Below are 22,556 nucleotides of genomic sequence, written 5' to 3' on the forward strand. Positions count from 1 at the left end.
TGTAAGATTAAAAACTTCAGAAATAGAAAGTAAAAGAAATTTATGAAATGTCTATTAATACTTGCACGTATTATATTTTACTTCCAAATGATTGTTATGCTGTTTTCCAAAATAAATACTAAGAAAACAGCGTTAGTTGCATGCGAATGTCTAAAAAAGAGACAAAGTTAAACACCAACAACCAAGTAAAAGACGAAAAGAGAAACCCTTTTTCCGAAACTACGATCCGTACTACGCATCCAAGTCCTTAAATACTCCAACTTTAAAAACATTTAGTATCCGCATACAGTATCAAAGACTGCAGTTTTGAGCAAGCCATGCTACAACGCATCGCTTGTCAATTAATTGCAGTATAGCGCACACTAAAATTTTCAGACCTATATTATTAATTTTTCTGACTCTGAATGCCAATTACGTGGTGAAAATTTGTCTTTTCTTTAACTCTCATTACCTATATTAAATTATATCAGTATTTGTTTTATTTATATATCTATATATCTATATATATATCTATATATGTGTATATATATATATATACATATACACACGTATGTATCACGCCAGTCTCGCCATCAATTTAGTAACGTAGGTACACTTTGTCAACAATCACTTTGCTGCTTTGCATCTGTTTTGTCTACATAGCTTCAAATGTTCTTAAATGAATCACTAAATTATGCTGGCTTTTGCGAACCTTTCTTTCCGATCAATGATTTGTGGATATGTGGAATAACACCTGTTAGAAAATAAAATGAAATAGTCATTATTGAAATTTCATTACACGAATATAATATAGAATTCTATTACTGCTAGCGATATAGAATATTACTTTTATTAAGTATGATACTAATGTCTCTAAAAAACATTAGATACAAAATCTTCATATTTCAATAGAACCTCTAAATTTTAATTACAAATTTTTTTAAAACTTTATGTAGTAGAACTAGAACATCGAAATCAATTGTGTTAAAAGGAAAACTAATGACATTATACCATCAGATAATATGATTCTCTACATACATCACTTATAAATATAAACATAAATATAAAGAAACAAACCTCCTCCTGCGATAGTTGCTTTAATAAGACTATCTAATTCTTCATCACCACGAATAGCAAGCTGAAGATGTCTTGGTGTAATACGTTTAACCTTCAAATCTTTTGATGCGTTTCCTGCTAATTCAAGAACCTAAAACAAACAAGTCACTGTTTCATAACATATCTAATATTCTATACTATTTATCAAACTATTAGCACATAACACTACAAAACACAACACCTCAAATAGAGAAAACAAAATATAATATGAAAAAATGTAACAATGTACAAAAAACTATTTACATATCAGGATTTAATGTAATTTTTGAAGTACAGAAATATTTTTAAATCACAAAAAGCATATCAATCATAAACTAAAGGATTACTAATACAAGAGTTGTTCTTCTATAAAAATATTTTTTATAATATAACTATATGATATGTTTGCCTAACAAAGATGGAAAAAGTGTTCATTTTAGAAAGAAATGAAAAAGGTGAATTTAAAGGTGAACTTCTATATAACACGATAAGCAAAAGAATATGTTGTTCCTTATTTGCCTACGGTTGACGAAAAGGCGGGAAAAATCGGCCATGATGCTTGGCGTTAGTGACGCCATCAGTCGCTAGTGATGCCAACGCATATAGTCCTGGTTATAACGGCTGATCTTCCTATTGTGCGTATTTGCCTTTCTTTCTCTGTCTTTCTCTCTTTGTTTTGTGAATGCTTTCTTCTTTCACATATATTCTCACTCACCTCAGCAGTGAGGTATTCCAAGATAGCTGCACTGTATACCGCCGCTGTAGCACCGACTCGACCATGACTTGTGGTTCTGTTTTTCAAATGCCTGTGAATTCTACCAACCGGAAACTGAAAAGAAAGAAATAAATGTACTATGTCTAGTATAGGTAAAAAATATTATATGGGAAGGTGATTTTGCTTTCGTGGCAAGGTAAATATTTTTGGGTTAGGACGCATCATATATCATGTCTGTTCAAATAACATAAGGTCACTCGGCGTCAGCAGCTTTTCATGTAACAAATATCAAACGACGAAAAATGATACAATTTTTCGTAATATTCTACATTTCCAGAATGTTCCCAATAATAATTTATCATAAAGCTACATTGTATTCGAGTCTCCTAACAGAAAAACTAACCACAGCTACTACTAGAACAGCATACAACTCAGTCCTCTTTTAACGCAACGAATATCGAGCGGCATACGATGATTCGGCTTTCCCGAGCTTTCCAGTTTAGTACGTGGTTTCGTCATTCACTAGTAAACGCCCTGTATTTTTCTTATTTACATTTACGATACAAAGTTTTCTCACGGTATAAATTATAGTCCTTCAAAAATGATTTAAAATAAATTTGATTAATAAAATATATTATATTGTTTCACGAAATATAATTTTTAATGATTATCTAATATTATTTGTACAGTTGTTTATATATTTAACTGCATATGTATACTTCTATGTAATAAGAACAAAAGTTATTACAATCCATTAAAATAATTGTTGACATTTAAATATTATTAAGTATTTCAATAAATAAGAAAAACGTTATTTGAGCATAAATAATACAAATGTCAGTGTTAATTGAATTTTAATGATGGATAAATGTGATTGGATACAATAATAATACAATAAGATATATTTACTGTCAATTCAAATCATCTTGACAGTAATGTCATAATATGGATAAAAAGTAAACAATTACCAATACAGCGATATTTACGGAACTATTTTTTTGAAATTATGAAAAAAATATATCAATGAAAGTCATATTAGTAGCTGCATTGAAAGATATGAGAGGAGGGGGGCGTACACAGACTCAACCGTCTCGTTTGAAAACTTCCGAACTTAGACGTAATCACCATAACTTTAATTCAAAAAATAATAGATTTCCTCAAAGTCTTCGTCACTTATTTGACACAATACACATAAATTAAAGTTAAATGAATCACTTTCATATGTTTTATTCATACACAGATCACAAAAACTTCAAAAAAATGAATTGTTCATTAGGTATCTAAAAACGCTTCGGTTTTTCGCGCCAACCATGATGATTTAACCTGTTTACCTTTAAAATCTACTAAAATAATCACGTAGACGTCTATTGCCAAAAAATAATGTTGATAAAACTACATTCTACGCATTTGAATTGGTTGAGTAGCAGACAATAAACTCACCTGCAAGCCGGCCCTCGCTGAACGAGAGACCGCCTTCGCCTTCGCTTTACCGGAGTCCTTGCCCGCCTTTCCGCCAGCCTGTTCAGAAACGAAAATCACGATTAATTTTCAAGATACAAACACGAAATTTTGCCAGATGACAGTGTAAACATCGTAGAAGACGGTAATGCAGTCAGAAGATACGGATGGCTAAAGGATCCGCTGAAAACTTGCGGATACTCACCATGATCCGACAAGAGCCTTTGCGGTTCACTACACGACAGACTTGCCAGAAGCACAGACGACGCCGTCTAAGCGCGGTCCCGCCAAATACGCTTGGCGCTGTCGGCGCGTCCCGCGATCGTCTCACGTGACTAGAACACACCAATTGCAGAGACTCAATGAAATACCTCTTCGCCATCTGTTGGTCGTAGTTCGTTACTAAACCTCCGATAGAAGAGTAACGTTTCTATCTCGTATCACTTGAACGTTGCATCGTGTACATTGGGTAATTTTCCATACTGTCTAAGGTACACTGCGTTATTATTCACGTCGGCCACTTACCGTTTATTTCCAACTTATTATACACTTCCTAAGCTCTCATATAATTTTAAACGTAATTATCACGTATTTTCAATTTCATATTTTTTTACGCATTCATTGTCTAATATATTAATAAATCTTTATTTGAACTTTTAAATATACAAATCTTTTAATATTCAAATTTTTCGATATGGAAACATTTTTTACAATGAAAAGGAAGTATCATCGTGTTACTAATAATAAACGTAAAATACTAATAATAAAAATTGAAAGCGCAAAAGGATTTATTTTTTCGCATAAAAATTTTCTTTTATCTTCAGTCCTATCGGTATATCGTATTTTTGACAATATACAATGTGCACTTCGCACGGACGTTATTTCTAAAACTGGATTTTTTAATAAAACGAATTACGTTATAGATGATACAACATAAATAATTTTTATTACGTGCAATAATATACGACACAAGAATGTTACCACTGAACTAAAGGATATGAAATACTAACTATGCGACACTGAGGAATTTAAAAATAAATAATTAATAAACTTTGAATTATACATTCAATAGATTGTTTTTTCTCACACGTTGCCACAGGTATAACAAAATTAAATTACACTGCATCAATAATTTAATTTTAAATTAAAATTTTAATACATGTATAATATATATATAACACACATACACATATATATATATATATATATATATATATATATATATTTATTTTAATAATTTCAGTCGTCCATGAAGTTATTATAAATTAGAATTTTTCGCAAATTTCACTGTTTTTCATGTCAATGTTCAGAAATCCGTTGAAACGAATTTTTAAGATCTCTTTTTAATTTTAATTGAAATTCTCAGATGTTCGACCCCGTGTCCAGCACGTACACTTATCTGCTGGCCGACATCAACGATAAGACTGCGATCTTAATTGATCCGGTGATTGAATGGGCGGAACGAGATAAAACCATTATTCAAAAGCATAAAGGAATTTCTACACAGACACATAAAGTAAAATAATATTATTACTTCGATTTTCATAATAATCCAATAACGACACAAATTAAAGTATTCCTGAAAAAATAGGGAACATGTATTTCCGTTGATTTTTAACAGATGACACCGTAAAGCATAACATATAATAGATTAGTATTGCGTAGATGAAAGAAACTGTATCACTCTTTATTGATAGAAAGGCAGTCACATAATAAATTTATACAAAAGGTATGTATGTATGTATATATGTATATATATATAGAAAATACGTACGTTGTTGCTACGAGGATAATATCAAGATTATACTACAGGGAGAGGAAACGAGCAGGTGTATCGCGTTTCTATTTTAACCATCATAAGACAACAAACGGTTTCCAGGCTTTTAAAAAATTATTATAGAATTATCGCGAGTAGTCTCTAACGTACACATCTCTACATTATTAGAGAACACTGTCTAAAACTGCGGTTGGCACGACCATCACGGATGGGTTGCAATATCGACGAGTCTCTGCGCAGACATGCGCATTGTCGAGTGCAGTAGTTTACTTGCAACTTTTCCCGCCATTTTTCTCATTCCTGGCCCTTTCATTGGTACTGTGCATCGTGTGTTTACCCTCCTTTTTGTCTCTTCCGTTCATTTATCCCGTCGTAACCACTACCGCTATCGTTGGAATTTGTCGTAGTTATTATTGGTCCGAGTTCTTCGCTTCAGCCAACTCATCGCACTTATCGTCCAAATCTTCCTGCAATTGGAATCAATATCATTTCAACTACGCTATAACCGCTCGAGATATTTTAACAGATGGATAAAACAAACAGTATCGATGCAAGATATTAAACAATTTGAAATATTAAACGACAGGCTTAATTACATTTGAAATACGTTTATTATTTTAATTGGAACGTTCAAATTTTACTTAAATTTTTTTCTTCTATGCTTGGATCCTCCTTGTTTCTTTCCTTTTTTCAATTAAAAAATTTACATTTGTAGCAATATGAAATATTTATTAATGAAATATTGTAAAAAGATTTGAAAAATATTTAAAGTAAAGCAGATAGGAATAAAGTAACAAGATTGAAGGTAACGTATAGCGATGAGTAACGTTTCAGAAATTTATGAGGTATTTGAAACAAAAATAACTATAATGTTCTATTTTCTTTGATTTTGAAAAATAATTTAATAACACCGTATTTAATTGTGCATTAAAATGAATAGAAATTTTGTTATCAAAAGTACTTTTAAACATTCTATCGTTCAATATACAATACTTTGTTAATAAATTTATTTAAAATATTTATTTTCTTAATTATTTTAATAATTTAGTAACGTATCAACGCTACAATATCTCTATTCTCCAAGCAAACAAAATAAATTATCTTTTTACAATGATTATAACATTTATAAGTAAAAATGACATTATTTAATCAGTACCATTAATAGCTTTTTGATTATCAGTGATTAAACTGTAATCATTGAATTTTGAAATAACAAATTTTCTATGAAACCTCGTTCCTTTATATAAAACTAATTACTGGGTAAAAGTGGAAGACCTACTTTTAGTAATTTAAAATTATATTACTAATTTAGAAACATCAAGAAATTTTACCTCGTCAAGCTGTAAACATTTGCCCCACTCGATAAGGGTAATTTTATGGTCGTTGTTCATATCGCAGAAGTCGAGAAACGGTGCGATACAGTGTTCAAGAGCCATCAAAGGTGCTTTAATGGGGAAAAGTTCGTGCCTGGAAACAGCCCTGTCATGGGGGTGACCGTCTAAGTCGCACCACTTCCAAATGGCAGCATTAGTCCAGCGTAATGTGTGATTCGTTTCCGCCTCTCGTTGCATCTTCAGATAATGCGATGGCAGTTCCTGACGATCAGCGAGATCTCTCATGATGTTAAAAAGCCAGTCGCGCATTCGCCTTGGGAAGTCAGCCATGTCTTCCTCTCTGCATTCCTTGAAACGAAATTATAAAATTGGAATTATCTCTTATCTTCAAATTATTCCCTATTTATCTGTAACTCCTAACGTTTATATATTAAATTTTTAGTAATTAGAATTCTCTTTTCATTGAATCAGAAAGTTCTAAAACAAATCCCATGCCTCTTATAGGCACTGAAAGGTATAAACAAAATTAAATATCATAATATAATACAAACTTATTTACATTTACATTTATAAAATAAAAAGCTTATCAAAGTTTGTAACACTATGCATAGAATTTTAATAAATTAGAAAAGCTTTATAATTATTAAAAATTTAAAATAAACTACTATGCATAAAATTTCAATATGGCTCTATTATCTTTAATAAAGCTTAACTATTTAAAATTTATTTTCACATTTGTTTTTAATAATCTTTATTTTATAATAAAGGTCGAGTCATAAGCATGTACTGCATCATATAATTAGGGCAACCCATCCAATCCAATTGATAACGCGATTAAGTAATTTAACAGTGCAACGTTTTAAAGACTCAAGCAGAGATATACCGTCTTTTCCACGGTAAAACAAGAATACGCAACAGATAAGATATACTTCTGGTTATGAATAGCATCCCGTTATATCAGTCGGTGATAACTGAAAGATATTTCACCGATAGATGATCGTTACTGCCATAAGAAATACACTTTCAGTTTCCAATGTACCACAAACGATGCGAATAATTTATTCTCCAAATGTCATATCTCGATTCATCGATGACGATGGCTACTCACAGGCATCTGTCGGCATTCACCATAGTACTCTATATGAACGTGTTGATAATTAGGGCCTCTGCATCTGTCGTCACCGGTGTCGCAGAAGCAACGCGCCTGGTAGACCTCGCAATCGCTTCCAAACGTCTCATTGTGATTCGTGCAAACTTTTCGTCTAGGATCGACCTCTTCGTCGCATATCTCCACGCAGACACATTCAGCAGTTTCATCGTCGATTGTCTAAAACGATCATAGTTCTTTCAGTAAAAAAAGACCTAAAATATCCACGAAAAATATAAACCCTACTCATAAATCCTGAGAAACACTCGTATCTTCCACATGTCGCTAAATCTCGAAAATCTCATCCAATGCTAAAACTCGAATAGAAGGCTGGATAGAAATTCTGAGGTGCTAAAGGAAAATTTCAAAGAGGATCAATTTCTCGAAATTTCCTCACAGAAGCATGACCCCTAATTCCTATGTTTCCGAGCGAGGTGTTTTCTCAGGAAGCAGAGGAGTCTAAATAAATTCATTTTCATAGCAACAAGTCATTTTGTTGTCCCTGACAAACCTTGCAAACTCGTCCTGCGCCACAGTGTTTATGCATGCACGGATCCATACGGAGCAAACTCTGACGCTTCGATCCAACCTCGTTTCTGCCATCTTCGACGGTGACCTCAGCATCCTCCGCTGCCTCCTCGGCTATTTCATCAGCCTCAAGCATGTTCATGACCTCATCTTGAACGCTGGCTTCCGTCGTGGTCGTACGACGATGATACTTTGAGTTTCTTCGCCGCTAAAAATCGATAATCACAACAGCTCGTATGACCAATTCGTACACATCGTGATTACATCTAATTACTATCTATCGCTTATTAATAACGACATCACACTGTGTAATTGCAGAGAGCGAGAAGCGAATAGAAAAATGCGAGACCTTGAATGGCCCAACGAGCACGAGTATATATAGATCCGTTATTATAATTTTAATTTTAAGCATCCATATCGAGTGAATCATCGCGATGCTTCGATCATTCTTGTCTAACGCACTCGATGTTCCTTCGATATTACAATGTACTTATTTTTCAGCGACTCACCTGCTTAGCCGAGACGTCCACTAAAAGGCACACCACCAGCAAGGCAAACAAAAGGAGCTGCAGTTTCGTCCGCATTGCGATCTCTGCGACAGACAATCGATCGTTAAATATGTGCGTGTGGACTGAAAGTATGTATATATAAACTTAAAATAGCACGCGTTTTCTTCCACACATTTTCTTTCCCAGCGTGCACGAGGACGGGAAGACAAGCAAATAGAGGGCCTCTGTTTCGCGTGGTCGTTTTATAAACCTCCACCCCGAGGAAAGCTTATGGCTCTGAGATGATTCAGCGGGTGTTTTCAATTGAAGATCGTTCGGCTGGAATCATCTGGACTGTTTAATTTTGAGAATTCTCAATAACCCGACGTGCACGAGCAACAGATCCCGCTCGGGTCGACGTGACCAAACGATAAATCTCTGAGACCTTAATAGGAGCAACGAAGCGATAACCCAGATACGTGGAAATCACGATTCTTTACAAATGTTCGTAACCACTTGACGCGTATTGCGAGCACGCAATTCGCTACCCTGATTTCTTACGTCTGTAAGTATGTCTTACGACAAACGCGGATGATAAAACCTATTTATGCGTTTGCCTCTATTGCTTTGAATTGACGACGAGAAACGAAGGTCGCGTTGAACTCATCAGCCAGGCATGAACGCCCACTTGAGTTTGAAGGATGTTCAGTTGTTTCTGAATTTTTACGACTGCAGAGATACTCTGCTTTAATTCCGCGAATTAATGTTGTTTCACTTCGGAGGGAAGTATTTTAGGAAAATTGCTACGACGAGGTTGTGTTGGTGAATCGGATTCGTTAAAGATAAAATGGCGGAAGCCGGGAGGATTGGAACATATCACTCTAGGAATGTTCCGAGAGAATTTTTTACTTATGAAAAAGTCAGATGACACGTAACTATCGATCCACCAATTTTGACACGTAATTATTAATTAATAATTCTCAGTTAAGTACCTGTGGCGAGTATCGATCACGTATAGGACATGTCTAAAAATATTTAGTTTGTATTTAAACCTGGTATTTTAGGAAATTTGCATTTACAGGTGGTTTAATGATTAACATTTTATAAACTGGCTTAAAATAAATTATTTTGTGAAATTAAATATTTAATATTGCACGAAATTCAGCAGATTGGAGTAGGAATAAATTATTACTTTCTTTGTTAAATTTAGAAGTAGTTCTATAATATTTGTGAATATTTATAAATTATATTTTGTATCGTTGCACTCATATGAATTATGTTTACCAGGCTTGAGATATATATCTCATGAGATAAGAGAGATGAATCATCGGAAAAGATTGATAAACGAAATATTTAATATTATTCCACTTTTAAACACGAAACTAGCAATTTTTTAATTTATGCCTGCTGTCAAATTTACATGTAAAAAGATTATGTCAATTTCTATCCTCAATTTGGATTAGAATGTCATTCTTCAAAGATGCGTTAAATTATTCAGAAAAATGTTACAATAAAAATTAATAATAAGATACTATAATATAATATAATAATATACTATACTATAATTAATAATAAGATTCTATAATATATCAATAATAATAAGTTAATATAAATGCCAGTTACAAATTAAAACACATTTCCCCAGCTTCCTAGTGCGTTAACAGGCTAAATATAGCTTGATTGGTTTATGCGTAAGGTTCATTCGGTTTGATTACATCTGTAGCATGAAATTTCCGTCAAACAGAATCGTTAAACGGAATCGTTAACTAGTGCTATCGTTACTCGTGATACATCAGCTTTTTCTCGAACCCTCTGTTCCTCTATGAAGCCTTAAATCCTGGTTTTGTAAATAACACGTGTGCTACCAAGAACACTGTACCCTGTTCTAAACTCGCATTAAATTCGCCTCTTTTTTCTAAAATTACGAATTGAAAATTATAGCTCTCTTTATTATTCCTCTGTAAATTGTAGTATACTCTTTTCTTTTCCAAAGAAATTAACACTAGAACTACAATACCTTGTTTCGGATATTTTATTTTCGCCATGGCCGAAAATGTACAGCTACTTTTGCCATAAATTATACTGATTTTCGTTCAAATTGGGTCACAATTGTGTATGCTCTTTAATTTTCATTATATCATATTAATTCATACAAATTGCATGCATTATATTTAGGTATACATTACAGACCGGTATAGTTCTAGTGTTACAAAATTAATTTTATTTAATTACTTTAGTTCATTTCCTTCTTTTTAAACAAACACGGGAATTCAACTTTACATATTATAAACAGAAGTGTCTATTAATTATTCTAATTTATCTGTTATATATTCTCTTCTCTTATTTTCTTAGAGAAATATCTAACGTAGGAATTCAACGTTACACATCAAAAATTGCAATTTTCTTTATACTCTTGTTGTAGAAAAGATAAGTTTAGTTGTCGACAAAAATCAATCTAGAATATAAGGTATCAATAAATAGTTTATAAGATATAAATTCCGAGAACAAATGTTTATATAAATATTCGATAAAAATTGGGGGGTTTAGGCGAACCGAGTCACGTACCCTCTGGACACTGTCTAGGGTGTCAGTCAGTCTCTCAAAAGAAGTACTAAAAGAAACATATACCTTCCTTGAGTAATAAAAGATTGCAATATAGAACATAATTATATCGTAGTTATTTTACATTAGTTAAATTTAATTTAATCCCAATATTTTTCTTTATTGTGAGAGGAATCTTTATTTAGATGTCGTCACCCTGCATCGAGATCTATCTTTGCTTCGAGGAACCATCCAGTTTATCAATTCTCGAAACAGGGTCGAGTAACACAGTGGGTTGTCATAGAGTCTATAAAAATCTTGCCAAAGGGTTCCACGGGACACACTTTTTGACAGTGCACCATACGCATCATAGAAGACTTCGAGCCTCCATTTATTTTATACCACCAAGAAATATAAAATATAATCAGAATCAAAAGTCCCTTTTAATTTATTAATCCGATCGTTACTACATTATTTATTTACTACATGCCATATTCTCTGCTTTCCCGAAGAAGAGTGGAAAATCCACGGACACCTTAAATACACCATTGTGGTAATGATTATATAGATTTTTTGCATATATATGTATTGATATAATAAAGGAGCGATGTATGTAAATAAGTGATGAGTGAGACAAGTAGGCATGGGATACCAATATCTAATGAATTCAGGTATCGTGATGAACGAGTATGCATGTAATGATTAAGGTGTTATGTGAATTGTGTAATCATCACGAGAGTGATTGGGCATAGGTCAGTTGTAATTGAGTCGTAATAATGAAAAGAGATGTGAGCTTGTGATTGTGGGAAATTAATTAGATTTAAACTTAATATTTGTGTTTTATCATTTTTTGTATTGGGATTATGGGCAAGAAGAAATAACTATCTTTATTCCGTAAATTCCTCTATTCTAAGGAAGGTATATCAAATGTATTGTGACTGTTCGCGTGGAGAGTCTAAACCAGAGTGAAGAAAAAGGGTATGCGATTGCAGCTCGTCTTGGTCCCCTAATTCTTATCTAACGCGTGAAATAAACACTTCACGCGTTCCCGGAACATCTTCGACGCATAGTTTAAAGATATATCTATTTCTCCTAAGAGATTGATTGTTGTATATACGTTAAGACGTATCTTATTTTCAGCATATTGTAATTAAATAAAGAATTGATCTTATCGTTATTAATATTTCATCCACCACTAACAACCGCAACTGAATACCGATCTAATCACGAATACCGAATCTAAATCTAAAGCTATCTTCATTTTGCTACATCGTCATTCTTATTTCAACCTTACGAAATGAACAATTATAAACCGAACCTCGCAAGAAACTTCAATTCCTCGAAGGAATGTATCGCGATTCGCCTTTCCACGAAATCGCGTTAACCCTAGATCACAAGAGCGTATCGCGTAAGTGCTAAAACGTCATGAGTTAAACTTCCTAAAACACACGGTGTTAATAAATGTAACCCAGTGAATCGACCCATTAAACGAAACAACCTTGGTTCAAACTGTCAATCCCGAGCGCGCATACGACCTTACGGTTCGTTTAAAAATGATGGAGAAAAAGGAGAAAAAAGAGATGATATTCCAGAATATTTCTCGAGACATTACGGCGACCTCAGGCAGAGTGGGAGTTGCAAGTACATGGCGACAACAACGCGGACCAGCAAGTCGGCTTATGGTGCGGAGGCGAGTGTAGGAATCACGAACGGCCCTGTTTTTATCGCTTCTCTGATCAGCGCCCACGAAATCGCGTAATCGACGCCATTCGAAGCCTCGAGACCGACAGTGTTACTTTATTCTCTCGTGACCAAATCTCGCGGCGAAGAAATCCACGATACGTGACAAAATGGCGACTTTCGCGGCGATTTTCAACGATTCTCGGTTTGATAATCCCAATCTTGATGAAAAAAGAAAAAATCAGATGATTGTTGATCAAATTTGATTTTAGAGAGGGAGGCCAGTTGTCTTGTAATATTGCTGACAGAAATACTCGGAAGAAATGACCAACTTTGGAAGATTTTTAGTAAAATTGGTATTTTTATATATATTTTCTTTAATTAAATTTATGTAAGTGTGCAGGATATGATATAATATGATTTCTCGTTGTTTTTAATATTTTTCGAGGAACTACCAAGCATTATAATTTGATAGAAAAAAAATCCCATGAGTGTAAAATAAATTTGATTTTAGAAAAGAAGAAAGAAATTACCAACTTTCGAATATTTTTGGTAAAATCGGTATTTTAATATGTATTGTGTGTAATTAAATTTATGTAAATGTGCAGGAGATTATATGACATGATTCCTTGTTGTTTTTAGTATTTCTCGAGTAGTTACGAATTATTATACTTTGATAGGAAAAAAATTCATAAATGTAAAATAAATTTAATTTTAGAGAAGAAGAAAGAAATTACAAACTTTCGAATATTTTTCATAAAATTGGTATTTTTATATAAATTTTGGTGTAATTAAATATATATAAGTATGCACAAAATGATAGTATTCCTCATGATTTTTAGTATTTCTTGAATAACTTAAAGAGATACATCTTGCCAGAAAAAAATCGCATAATTGTCAATTAAATTTGATTTTAGAGATAAAGTTAGCACTATATAATTTCATAAACAAAAATATCGGATAGAAATTATTATCCTTAGTACAAAATTTATTTAAATCCTGAACCTAATATGATAAATAATTTTCCTGACTAAATTCGGCTTCCAAAGGAAAGTTTCCCACTCTCAAACAATACTTTCTCTCTCCAGATCTGGATTTCGATTTTCTTTCTCGTTAATGTACATCTCGTTTCGTCATGCATTTTCCATACAAATGTACCAAATTTGCAGAAAAATATTTTCGCCATGGTCAATCTTTTTCCAAATTATTCGAGAAGAGATATTTCGATAAATCGATCGCATTTAATCTCAAAAAACGCTAAAAACCGTAAGACATAGCAGGATTTTTTCTCGCACTGTGAACACGCGATGATGACATAAATCTTAGTGTTCTATCGTGAACGCGTCTATCTCGTCAGAGATAAAAGGCACCTTTCTTCAAGAGGGAAGTCGAAGGACAGCGTGCAAAGTACAGCTTGCTCCAAACTTACTCGTTTCAAAAACTACATATAGCATCTTATATCATAACCAGTTTTCATATTCTAAGCCTCGACTTCAACTTTGTATTTTTTTCGCTGATCCTCGTGAAATTGATTTGAGTGTCGCATGTCACGATACTGCAAAAATTCGAGATCTCGGATTTCCATAGTGCACATATTTGCGTCTCTGCCTGGGAAATAGCGTTCCTAAATCGGACGTGATTATGCGACATTCAAGATACGATTATATTTCTCTATCTGTTACAATTAATGATTCGCACGAAAAACGACTATTGTTAATTTTAATAATTTTTCAAAAGTGGAAGAAAATATTCTACCATGATTAATTGAAAGATTAAAATAATATTTAATTAGGATTGAATACTCTACCATGTTTTTGGAAACTGGGCGAATTTTTCTTGTACTGTAATTCAGGAAATATATATTATAAAAAGTGTATCTTTTATAATACTAATTCCACGATGATGTGAGTCTTTTCTCTAGTTATTAAAACTCGTTATTGCTTAAAAACTCAAGAAAGGTGGGGAGATTCGTTTTTCTTTGACCATTCAACGATGATGTGAATTTTCTAGCTATTAAAACTCGTTATTATCTAAAAACCTCTAAAAAATTGGAATGATTCATTTTTCTTCGATTATTCCATGATGTTTTTAACCTAACTTCTATTAGATCGCGTTATTACTTAGGAAATAAAAAAATTCTTTTCTCCAACTATTAAAATTCGTTATTTCTTAAAAACTCCCAAAAATTAGAAAAATTCGTTTTTCTTTATCGATTCGACGAAGATATGAATTTTCTAACTATTAAAACTTATTATCTAAAAGCTCCCCAAAAATTTGAAAAATTCGTTTTTCTTTGTCCATTTCAGGAAATTACGAATCTTCTAGCTATTAAAACTCGTTATTACCTAACCCCCCCCCCCAAAATTGGAAAAATTCATTTTTCTACGCCCATTCCACGAACTTCTGAATCTCCTAACTATTAAAATGAGTTCTCACTTAAAAACTCGATAAGATTTAACAAAGATCCATTTTCCACGTCCATTCTACAAGTCCAGAGTCTTCTAACTACGAAAACTCGTTGTTACTTAAAAACTCCAAAAAATTTGAAACAATCCTTTCTCCATGATCATTCTTCAATAATGCGAGCCTTGCTTTCAACTATTACAACCCATTACTATCAAAATAGTTGAAAGAATCAATAGAAGTCGTTTTCCGTGTGTACCTTTTAATTAGAGAAGATTATTAGTACAGATGATGGAAATTAGGCAGACATTAGGACATGGTCGCGCGTGTAAGGATCAATATCATTACGCATGTAACATCATCGAATGTCACGATGACACAAATAGACTTTTTTCCACTTTTACGAAGCGGATGTTGAATTTCCGGTCTAAAAAGGACAATTTCCGAGGACTTCGCGACAAGATAAAGCAGTGCGACGAACGCCTACTATTCAAACGTTTGCCGAGTAAATTCTCAAATAAGGCACAATTCCTCGTTATTATAAAAACGATCGAGTGATTTTATTTGTTTAATTATTGCGACGAATTCCACTCGACAAAGCGACTTCCGCGTTCGCGATCTTAATTAGATAATTAACGACGTCTTCCGTGTGAGGAAGTTAATAGCCAGTTAATAGGAAGTTCCAACGATTGAGTATCTTTTGCAAAGCGTTTCGATGCTACAGCAAGATTTAATGTCTTTCAAATTGCATCCAATTGTACATTTCTGTTATAGATTATATTTATATGTCAACGGAAAGTGTTACGATTCTGTCATTTATTCGCTGTCTATACCGTGGAATTTCATATAAAATGTAAATTTATTCAAATTTGAAACGATTCGAAGTAGTTAAAGTCGAGTGGGAACAAATTTAACAAAATTATTTGAATTTTGAAAAGTCGAATGATTAATTCATAATTATGATAGTGTACACGGGAAACTAGCTGAATAATTTATAACGTATGATAAATATTTTACACACATGTTTCGAGTCTCATTTGGAAATCATTTGGATATATCCGTTATAATAATCTACGTGATATACCAATGTTAATAAATTTGAATATATTCATACGAATTAAAATCCTGTTAGAGTGATAGCTTCTAAATAATGTTTCGAAATTGTGTATTAATTATCGTGAAGTATTATGGTATCCATGTTAATTACCCAGCATTCATTGGGAAAATAAAATGACGATTGATTAAGGATATTTTAAATATCATAGAAAAGTATGGTACATTTATAATACTTGTAAATAATGTTCCAAAATAGTGTATTAATTATCATGAAAAATTATGATATCGATGTTAATTACCCAACGTTTATTTACTGAGAAAATAAAATGATCGATTAAGAATATTTTAAATACTATAGAGAATACTCATTTATAATACTTATTTATAATACACATTTGTAACACTCATAAATGCATTCACATAAATGGATACTGTATAATTACACTAAAATTCTAACGAAAGAATTTGTCATACGCTTTTGATAAATAATTAAGAATTAAAAAAAGTATAATAACGAAGAAAAATTGCCCAAAAAAATTTTTATTTCGTTTATTCCATAATATACCACGTTTCGAAAATCAAATTTCATTTCAGGGACTTTACTTGGAATTATCGCAATTACTTCGAAATCATTTACGATTACGAATACGAAAACATCTCTAACGACATTTACGATAAAAATAACCTAAACGAGATAAAATAAAATAAAAATTTCACTCATAAATGAAATCGCGCAAAATTCCATGCCTGGAAGTTCAATTTGAAGTTATTTACAATAGCAATTTCTTTAAAAGAATTTTCGATTAAAAATACAGATACATGTCTAACGATATTTACAATTTTAATAAGCTCGAGAAGAATAAATAAAATGAAATTGTCACATCGTAGGTGCGAAAGGGTTTCCAGAGAAAATTTCATTGATTCCGTAGTTGAGAGAGAATCGAAGTAAATCGTGGAGAATTTGCAACCGATGGCGTACGACTTGAAGTTATTTTCGAAAGGGCGTGTAATCGCTACGGTTCGCGTACATATAGACGTATAAACCGTAAGGCGGTCGCTGGAGTGCACACCTGTCCGCGCAGTGCAGATACGTACCTCGACGTATCGTTCCTTTCCCTTGTTGCCAGCGTTACCTTTCCGTCCTTTCTCCGGCCGTTTTCGGGAACGTTCAAAAGAGCCCTCCAAATCGGTCGCTGGACCGGTACTGACTGCGCGCAGCGGGCAGAGGAACGACCAGTGGAGACTCTCCGTGCTCACCGCGAGCAAGCAGAGATGATCTCATCGTTTTTCTTTCTTCCGACACCCCCGTTTGATCTTTCTGCCATATGCACTGCTTCTCGTTGCTCTGGAAGCGAGTGGAAGCGAGTCCCTGCGTGACGAATTACGCAATGCTTCGGTCCATACGTAACCGAACGAATATACACGCGGCTCGAGCTTTCTTTTTCGAATAACGTTCGATGTGGACAGCACGAATTCGAGTTCTGCGTGTTCTGTGCTCCATTGCGGCTCGCGTACCTACGGCGTTCGCGCGATTCGCACCAACCGGGAGAGGTCGTTTTGCGACTACTTTCACACGTGTTTGTTCAACGATATCGCGTTTATTCGTTGACGATCTTAACGTGATACGATGTTTATGATGTATATTATATTGTTATATTTAGCATTGAATGATTGAGGTTTGACGTAGCGTGCATTGTATTGTGTAATGTATACTAGTTTTGTATTGAAGAATTGCATCCAAGTGTAATATCGAATTGTTAATATTTAATATAATCGAGATATTGTATTTGGAATTTAATATTTTTGGAATATATTTTGAATTTATTATAGTCGAAATATTATATTTCGAATTTAATATAATCGAAATATTAATATTTGTTATTTCAAATTTATTATAGGCAAAATATTATATTTCGAATTTAGTATAATCGAAATATTATATTTGGATTTTAATATTTTTGGAATATTATATTTGGAATTTTATATATTCGAAATATTGATATTTAATGTTTCGAATTTATTATATCCAAAATATTAATATTAATATTTGATATTAAATAATACATATAATAATTTCATATCAAAGTACTGAATATCGCAATTTCTACTTTACAATACCGAATTATTAATATTTAATTATTAATATTTGTTATTCGATATAATTTATATAATACTGTTACATGTAAAGTATTCGATATCGCGATTTCTATTGTACAATATCGAATTATTAATATCCAATTATTATATATACAATAATATATATATTTTATAATATAATATATATAGTACTATATTAAAATATTCGATATCGCAATTTCCATTCTATAATATCGAATTATCGTGTGGCACTGTACTATAGTAATATACATAATAGTCGTGTGACATTATCGTACATGCATTTCAGATATGCCAAGGAAATAGGGAAGTATAAAAAGTTTGTAATTTCGAGTAACAGTGATTCTAACGAAATGACATGTTTTAAATGACATTAGAGACCTATGTATTTAATTGAATATTCATGGCTATGAATACTTCATAAACAAAGTTCGATCGTTTATTTACAGAGTTTTATTTACCAAAAATACACAATATCCAAAATGCAACTTGAGTGTTTTTTCTTTTTCTTTCAGATTATACGAGATACAAAACGCTCGATTTTATTTTAATGGGCAGGAATATCTTGTAATCTTATTTTAACCCCCTTTCTACACTCATCTTCCTTTTCTTTCTTTCTTTCTTTCGTTGCAATAATTATTACAAAGTATGAAATATTTATAAATTGCCACTCAGTTTACGAAAATTTATTTTAAACTTCGAATTAAACTATTCGATATAAAGAAAACACAGATACAAAAATACCAAGCATTTAGTAAATCATAGTAAACGAAATTAAACAATTACAACACTGTATATAATAAAGCGATTATTAAAAATATTTACACTTCATACTAATTCTTAAATTCGACTTCAAACGGTTCGGACGAATGATTTGCAAAAAAAAATAAAAAAAGAAAAAATAATAAAAAAAAGAATTACGGAAAATTTTTTCAAATTTTCAAATCACATTATGCAAATTACAAGATAAAAATTTACGAGGTAGATACATTGTAATTCCATATAAAAATTGGGCTTGATTCAACGTGACTATCGTACAAATTATAGAATAATGATAGAGTCGTTGAACCATGTCAGACAATTTAGAAATTGTGACAATTTACCAAAATGGTAAGAGAATAAGCGAAATGGCACAGACAAGTGTTCTCCCAACATTAACACATTTACTTTCCGTGAGTGATATTGTAATCATACTTGTAATATCAACCAATATGCTCACTTTTTATCTCTCGTTGATTATGTTAACTACTTAGCCGGTATTTCGAGATATCGACTTATTAGTATCGAGTTTTGGAAAGAATAAAAATACCTTACAATAAGAACATCACATTGAATTATGCGTTTTGCATTTAACAAACTTTCCTTACAATCTATCATCGTGTAGATTCGTTCTTATAATCCCGTTGGACTTGTGTTATAATTGCAAAATAATTAGCTTAAAACTAAGGTATAATACGAGACTGGCCGTAATTCGAATTAGCCTTTATAAAACGCTTCGCTGAATATTATGTACATAAAATTCGAATTTCGTACGCCCATTTTTCTAATCTACCGAACGATATCAATTTGTTAAATATATTCCATCTGATTGCGTATACGGCAACGTGTTTGATTGGCTGAAACTTTGTACCATGTTATAATCTATGCTACGAATGATATCGTGAAACATAACTTTTTCTTCACTAATTCGTACACGTGTGTATATGTGTGTATTTGCATGCCCGTTACGTACTGTCGCAGTTTCATGTTCGAAGTAACCAGGTCACTGTTATGAGGAAATATTTCAACTGATTACAAATAAACGTCCACTGCGTTTCATGTTCGTTCAAGAATGAGAGTAAATCAATTTAATTCTTTAATTGGGATAACAGAACATACACCGCAAGACACATAACGGAACTATAAATATAAGAACATTTATACGTTTGCACAAAATAAAATACTTTATATACATTCGACGGGAAACGACGAGATAACGTAGCATGATGGAAATAAAATTAGACAGGGAGAAATTATAAATTATAATTACGATTGTTTCATACAGAATTCTAAGGTATCGGTTTCTTTCGTTTGCACGCATTTACTCGAGTTACTCCGACCATAACAAAATGCTGTTTCTCGTGTTTACCTTTTCTGTATACATTTAAACAAGTTTCTCCGTTTATATATGTATATATATATATATGTATGCGTATATATATGTATATATACATATGTGGAAACAAAGAAGCGGAAATACTGCCCCTTTTAATTTCTGCTTCTTGCGTTAGTTTATCGACAAAACGTTAAACGTAAAAAGAATATTTACTGATAAAACTTCACTATTAACAAGATAAAGAATATTTTACTTTAAATAAACGCGCCAGACTTATGTAAATAAATTAAAATACCGTTCTAAACAATTGTAGATAATAACATTTATTAAACGTTATTACTATAGGTAATCATTCTTAAACTTATACACGCATAATGTTTTCACTTAAGTATGCAGTTCAAGTGTTCCATTGAAAAACTTCAAAGAAATGGTGAAATATTTCGATAAATAAAGAGATACTAACAGGAGTTGGTAGTAAGGTAGGTATATTATACTAAATGCAAAAAGTTACAATACATTTGATGTTTTGTTTTTTTTTCATTTTCCTTTAACATTATTTCTTTTTTTTTTTTTCTGTCGTAGTAACGTTGACCATGGTTGTACACACAAACTGGCCTGGCAGACCGAAATAAAAATGTATACTACAAAAATTCACAACTTATTATTCGCCATCCTCTAGTTATTATATTGTTATAATTATTTGTGTTTCTTCATATTCCTTTCTTCGTTCATTATATTTATCTTCTTTTTTTTTAATTATTATTATTATTAATTATTAATATTATTATTAATAGTCACTTAAAAACGAAAACATTCACACTAAAAATTTGCAGAGCTTTCGTTCAGGTATAAAGAGGCGATCTCGCGTACGCTTGTGGCTTTTGAACACTTTTTTTTCAATGCAGTTACACGAGAGATGCACACTGATATGTACCTACCGGTACAAATGAACTTACCTAAAGACTGTATATACATATTGAAAATTTAAATAAAAGTAAAGATCAAAGTGTTACATCCTACTACTTGTCGAGTCTCGAGAAGAAGCTCGTTAAAATACCTAGCCGTAAAAATTCGCCATCGTCTCGATACGATGATTCATTGAGGACAAACTAAATGATCGATTCGATGCATGGGATTAGCTGCGTCATTGTTTCGATATATATAAAATTTTATATATTATTTGTACAATTGAAAGTATCACCGTACGAAGGTAGAAGGCATATCGGTATTTTAAGTCGGTGTTCGAAATTAAAATAACTCTCTATTTTACAATGATCATTTTCGATGATAAAATTTCTCTAGAGATGACTGGACAATCCTTAATTACGAGCATGCTTCGCAAATATTCTAATTATTCGACGTAACGAACAATACAGCCAACTAATTACGCGAAATTACCTCTTTACCCATGACCGGGACAGAGCAGCGTCATCGTGACACGATATATAAAGCAATGTTTTACAAACATCGAATTTTTGTCGTACGAAAATCGTTTCATCGTTCGTTTCACCAATCGTTTGTGATGCTCTACTTAAACTAAAATTATGTATACCTTTACGAGAAGGTATGCTATATATCGGAGATAGTAGAACGAACATGTCGATCGGCGATGATTCTGCTACATCCCGGACATAGCAATTGTAACGCATTCGATTACAAACTATTGCGGATGTTTAATGTAGACTACGTAACAATTTAATGGATCAATAAGAAACGTAAATAATTACTTTTCACATGTTCTCAGCCTTAATATCGTAGCATTTTGTGGTTTAGTCGCCGTGCACTTTGTAATTTTTTAACCAAATTCCGAGTATCAGTTAATTTATCACCATCAGCATATTGTTGTCACCTCTGTATTTTCAGCACTACTAAAAAACAGACAAAATTCTGCTAGTTCCTTTGTATTTTGTATCTGTGCACTTGAGAGGGCGAGGTGTACACGTACGAGATGGCACATAAATTACTATATGCGCTACCACTGTTACATCGCAACGATGGTAGTTATGTTTTCTTGTTACTTTTTGTCTTGCACTCGCGATTCTTCTATATTGTTTCAATGTTGGCTTAAAAATTTTGTTCCGATTATTCGATGACTTTCAAACGTGATGAGAATTTAGAGAAAAAAAAGAAAAAAAAAAAAAAAAG

At 32.5% G+C, this 22,556-nt stretch overlaps 2 protein-coding genes across 3 annotated transcripts; both read right to left on the reverse strand.

The window, feature by feature from the left end:
- Positions 1-532: 532 nt before the first annotated feature.
- On the reverse strand, positions 533-5,094 carry His2Av (Histone H2A variant). The gene is made up of 6 exons (XM_017904657.1): positions 5,022-5,094; positions 3,453-3,582; positions 3,230-3,307; positions 1,790-1,903; positions 1,057-1,186; positions 533-733 (listed from the first exon to the last, which is right to left on the reverse strand). Exons 2-6 carry the CDS (start codon positions 3,453-3,455, stop codon positions 672-674), a joined length of 387 nt encoding a protein of 128 aa, XP_017760146.1. The 5' UTR covers positions 3,456-3,582; positions 5,022-5,094; the 3' UTR covers positions 533-671.
- On the reverse strand, positions 4,914-17,447 carry SPARC (secreted protein, acidic, cysteine-rich). 2 transcript variants are annotated; one of them, XM_017904655.1, is made up of 6 exons: positions 17,297-17,447; positions 8,543-8,625; positions 8,017-8,241; positions 7,467-7,685; positions 6,356-6,706; positions 4,914-5,491 (listed from the first exon to the last, which is right to left on the reverse strand). In XM_017904655.1, the coding sequence occupies exons 2-6, from the start codon at positions 8,615-8,617 to the stop codon at positions 5,435-5,437; spliced, it is 927 nt and encodes a 308-aa protein (XP_017760144.1). In that variant the 5' UTR covers positions 8,618-8,625; positions 17,297-17,447; the 3' UTR covers positions 4,914-5,434. The 2 variants fall into 2 exon arrangements, with proteins under 2 accessions (XP_017760144.1, XP_017760145.1); XM_017904656.1 differs by lacking the exon at positions 17,297-17,447 and adding an exon at positions 8,715-8,789.
- Positions 17,448-22,556: the final 5,109 nt, after the last annotated feature.

The sequence above is a fragment of the Eufriesea mexicana genome, unplaced genomic scaffold, assembly GCF_001483705.2.
Source record: "Eufriesea mexicana isolate 0111107269 unplaced genomic scaffold, ASM148370v2 scaffold2983, whole genome shotgun sequence".
NCBI classification, from domain to species: Eukaryota; Metazoa; Arthropoda; class Insecta; order Hymenoptera; family Apidae; genus Eufriesea; species Eufriesea mexicana.

What these genes read in the sequence shown, in the direction of transcription:
- His2Av (XM_017904657.1), bottom strand. An exon ending in CAGCGAGGGCCGGCTTGCAG is followed by an intron (nt 1,904 to 3,229) that starts GTGAGTTTATTG and finishes CTTTCTTTTCAG; the next exon opens with TTTCCGGTTGGTAGAATTCA. An exon ending in AGCAACTATCGCAGGAGGAG is followed by an intron (nt 734 to 1,056) that starts GTTTGTTTCTTT and finishes ATTTTCTAACAG; the next exon opens with GTGTTATTCCACATATCCAC.
- SPARC (XM_017904655.1), bottom strand. Translation starts at nt 8,617, where the DNA reads ATGCGGACGAAACTGCAGCTCCTTTTGTTTGCCTTGCTGGTGGTGTGC. An exon ending in GCGCAGGACGAGTTTGCAAG is followed by an intron (nt 7,686 to 8,016) that starts GTTTGTCAGGGA and finishes TGATCGTTTTAG; the next exon opens with ACAATCGACGATGAAACTGC. An exon ending in AATGTTTACAGCTTGACGAG is followed by an intron (nt 5,492 to 6,355) that starts GTAAAATTTCTT and finishes TTCCAATTGCAG; the next exon opens with GAAGATTTGGACGATAAGTG.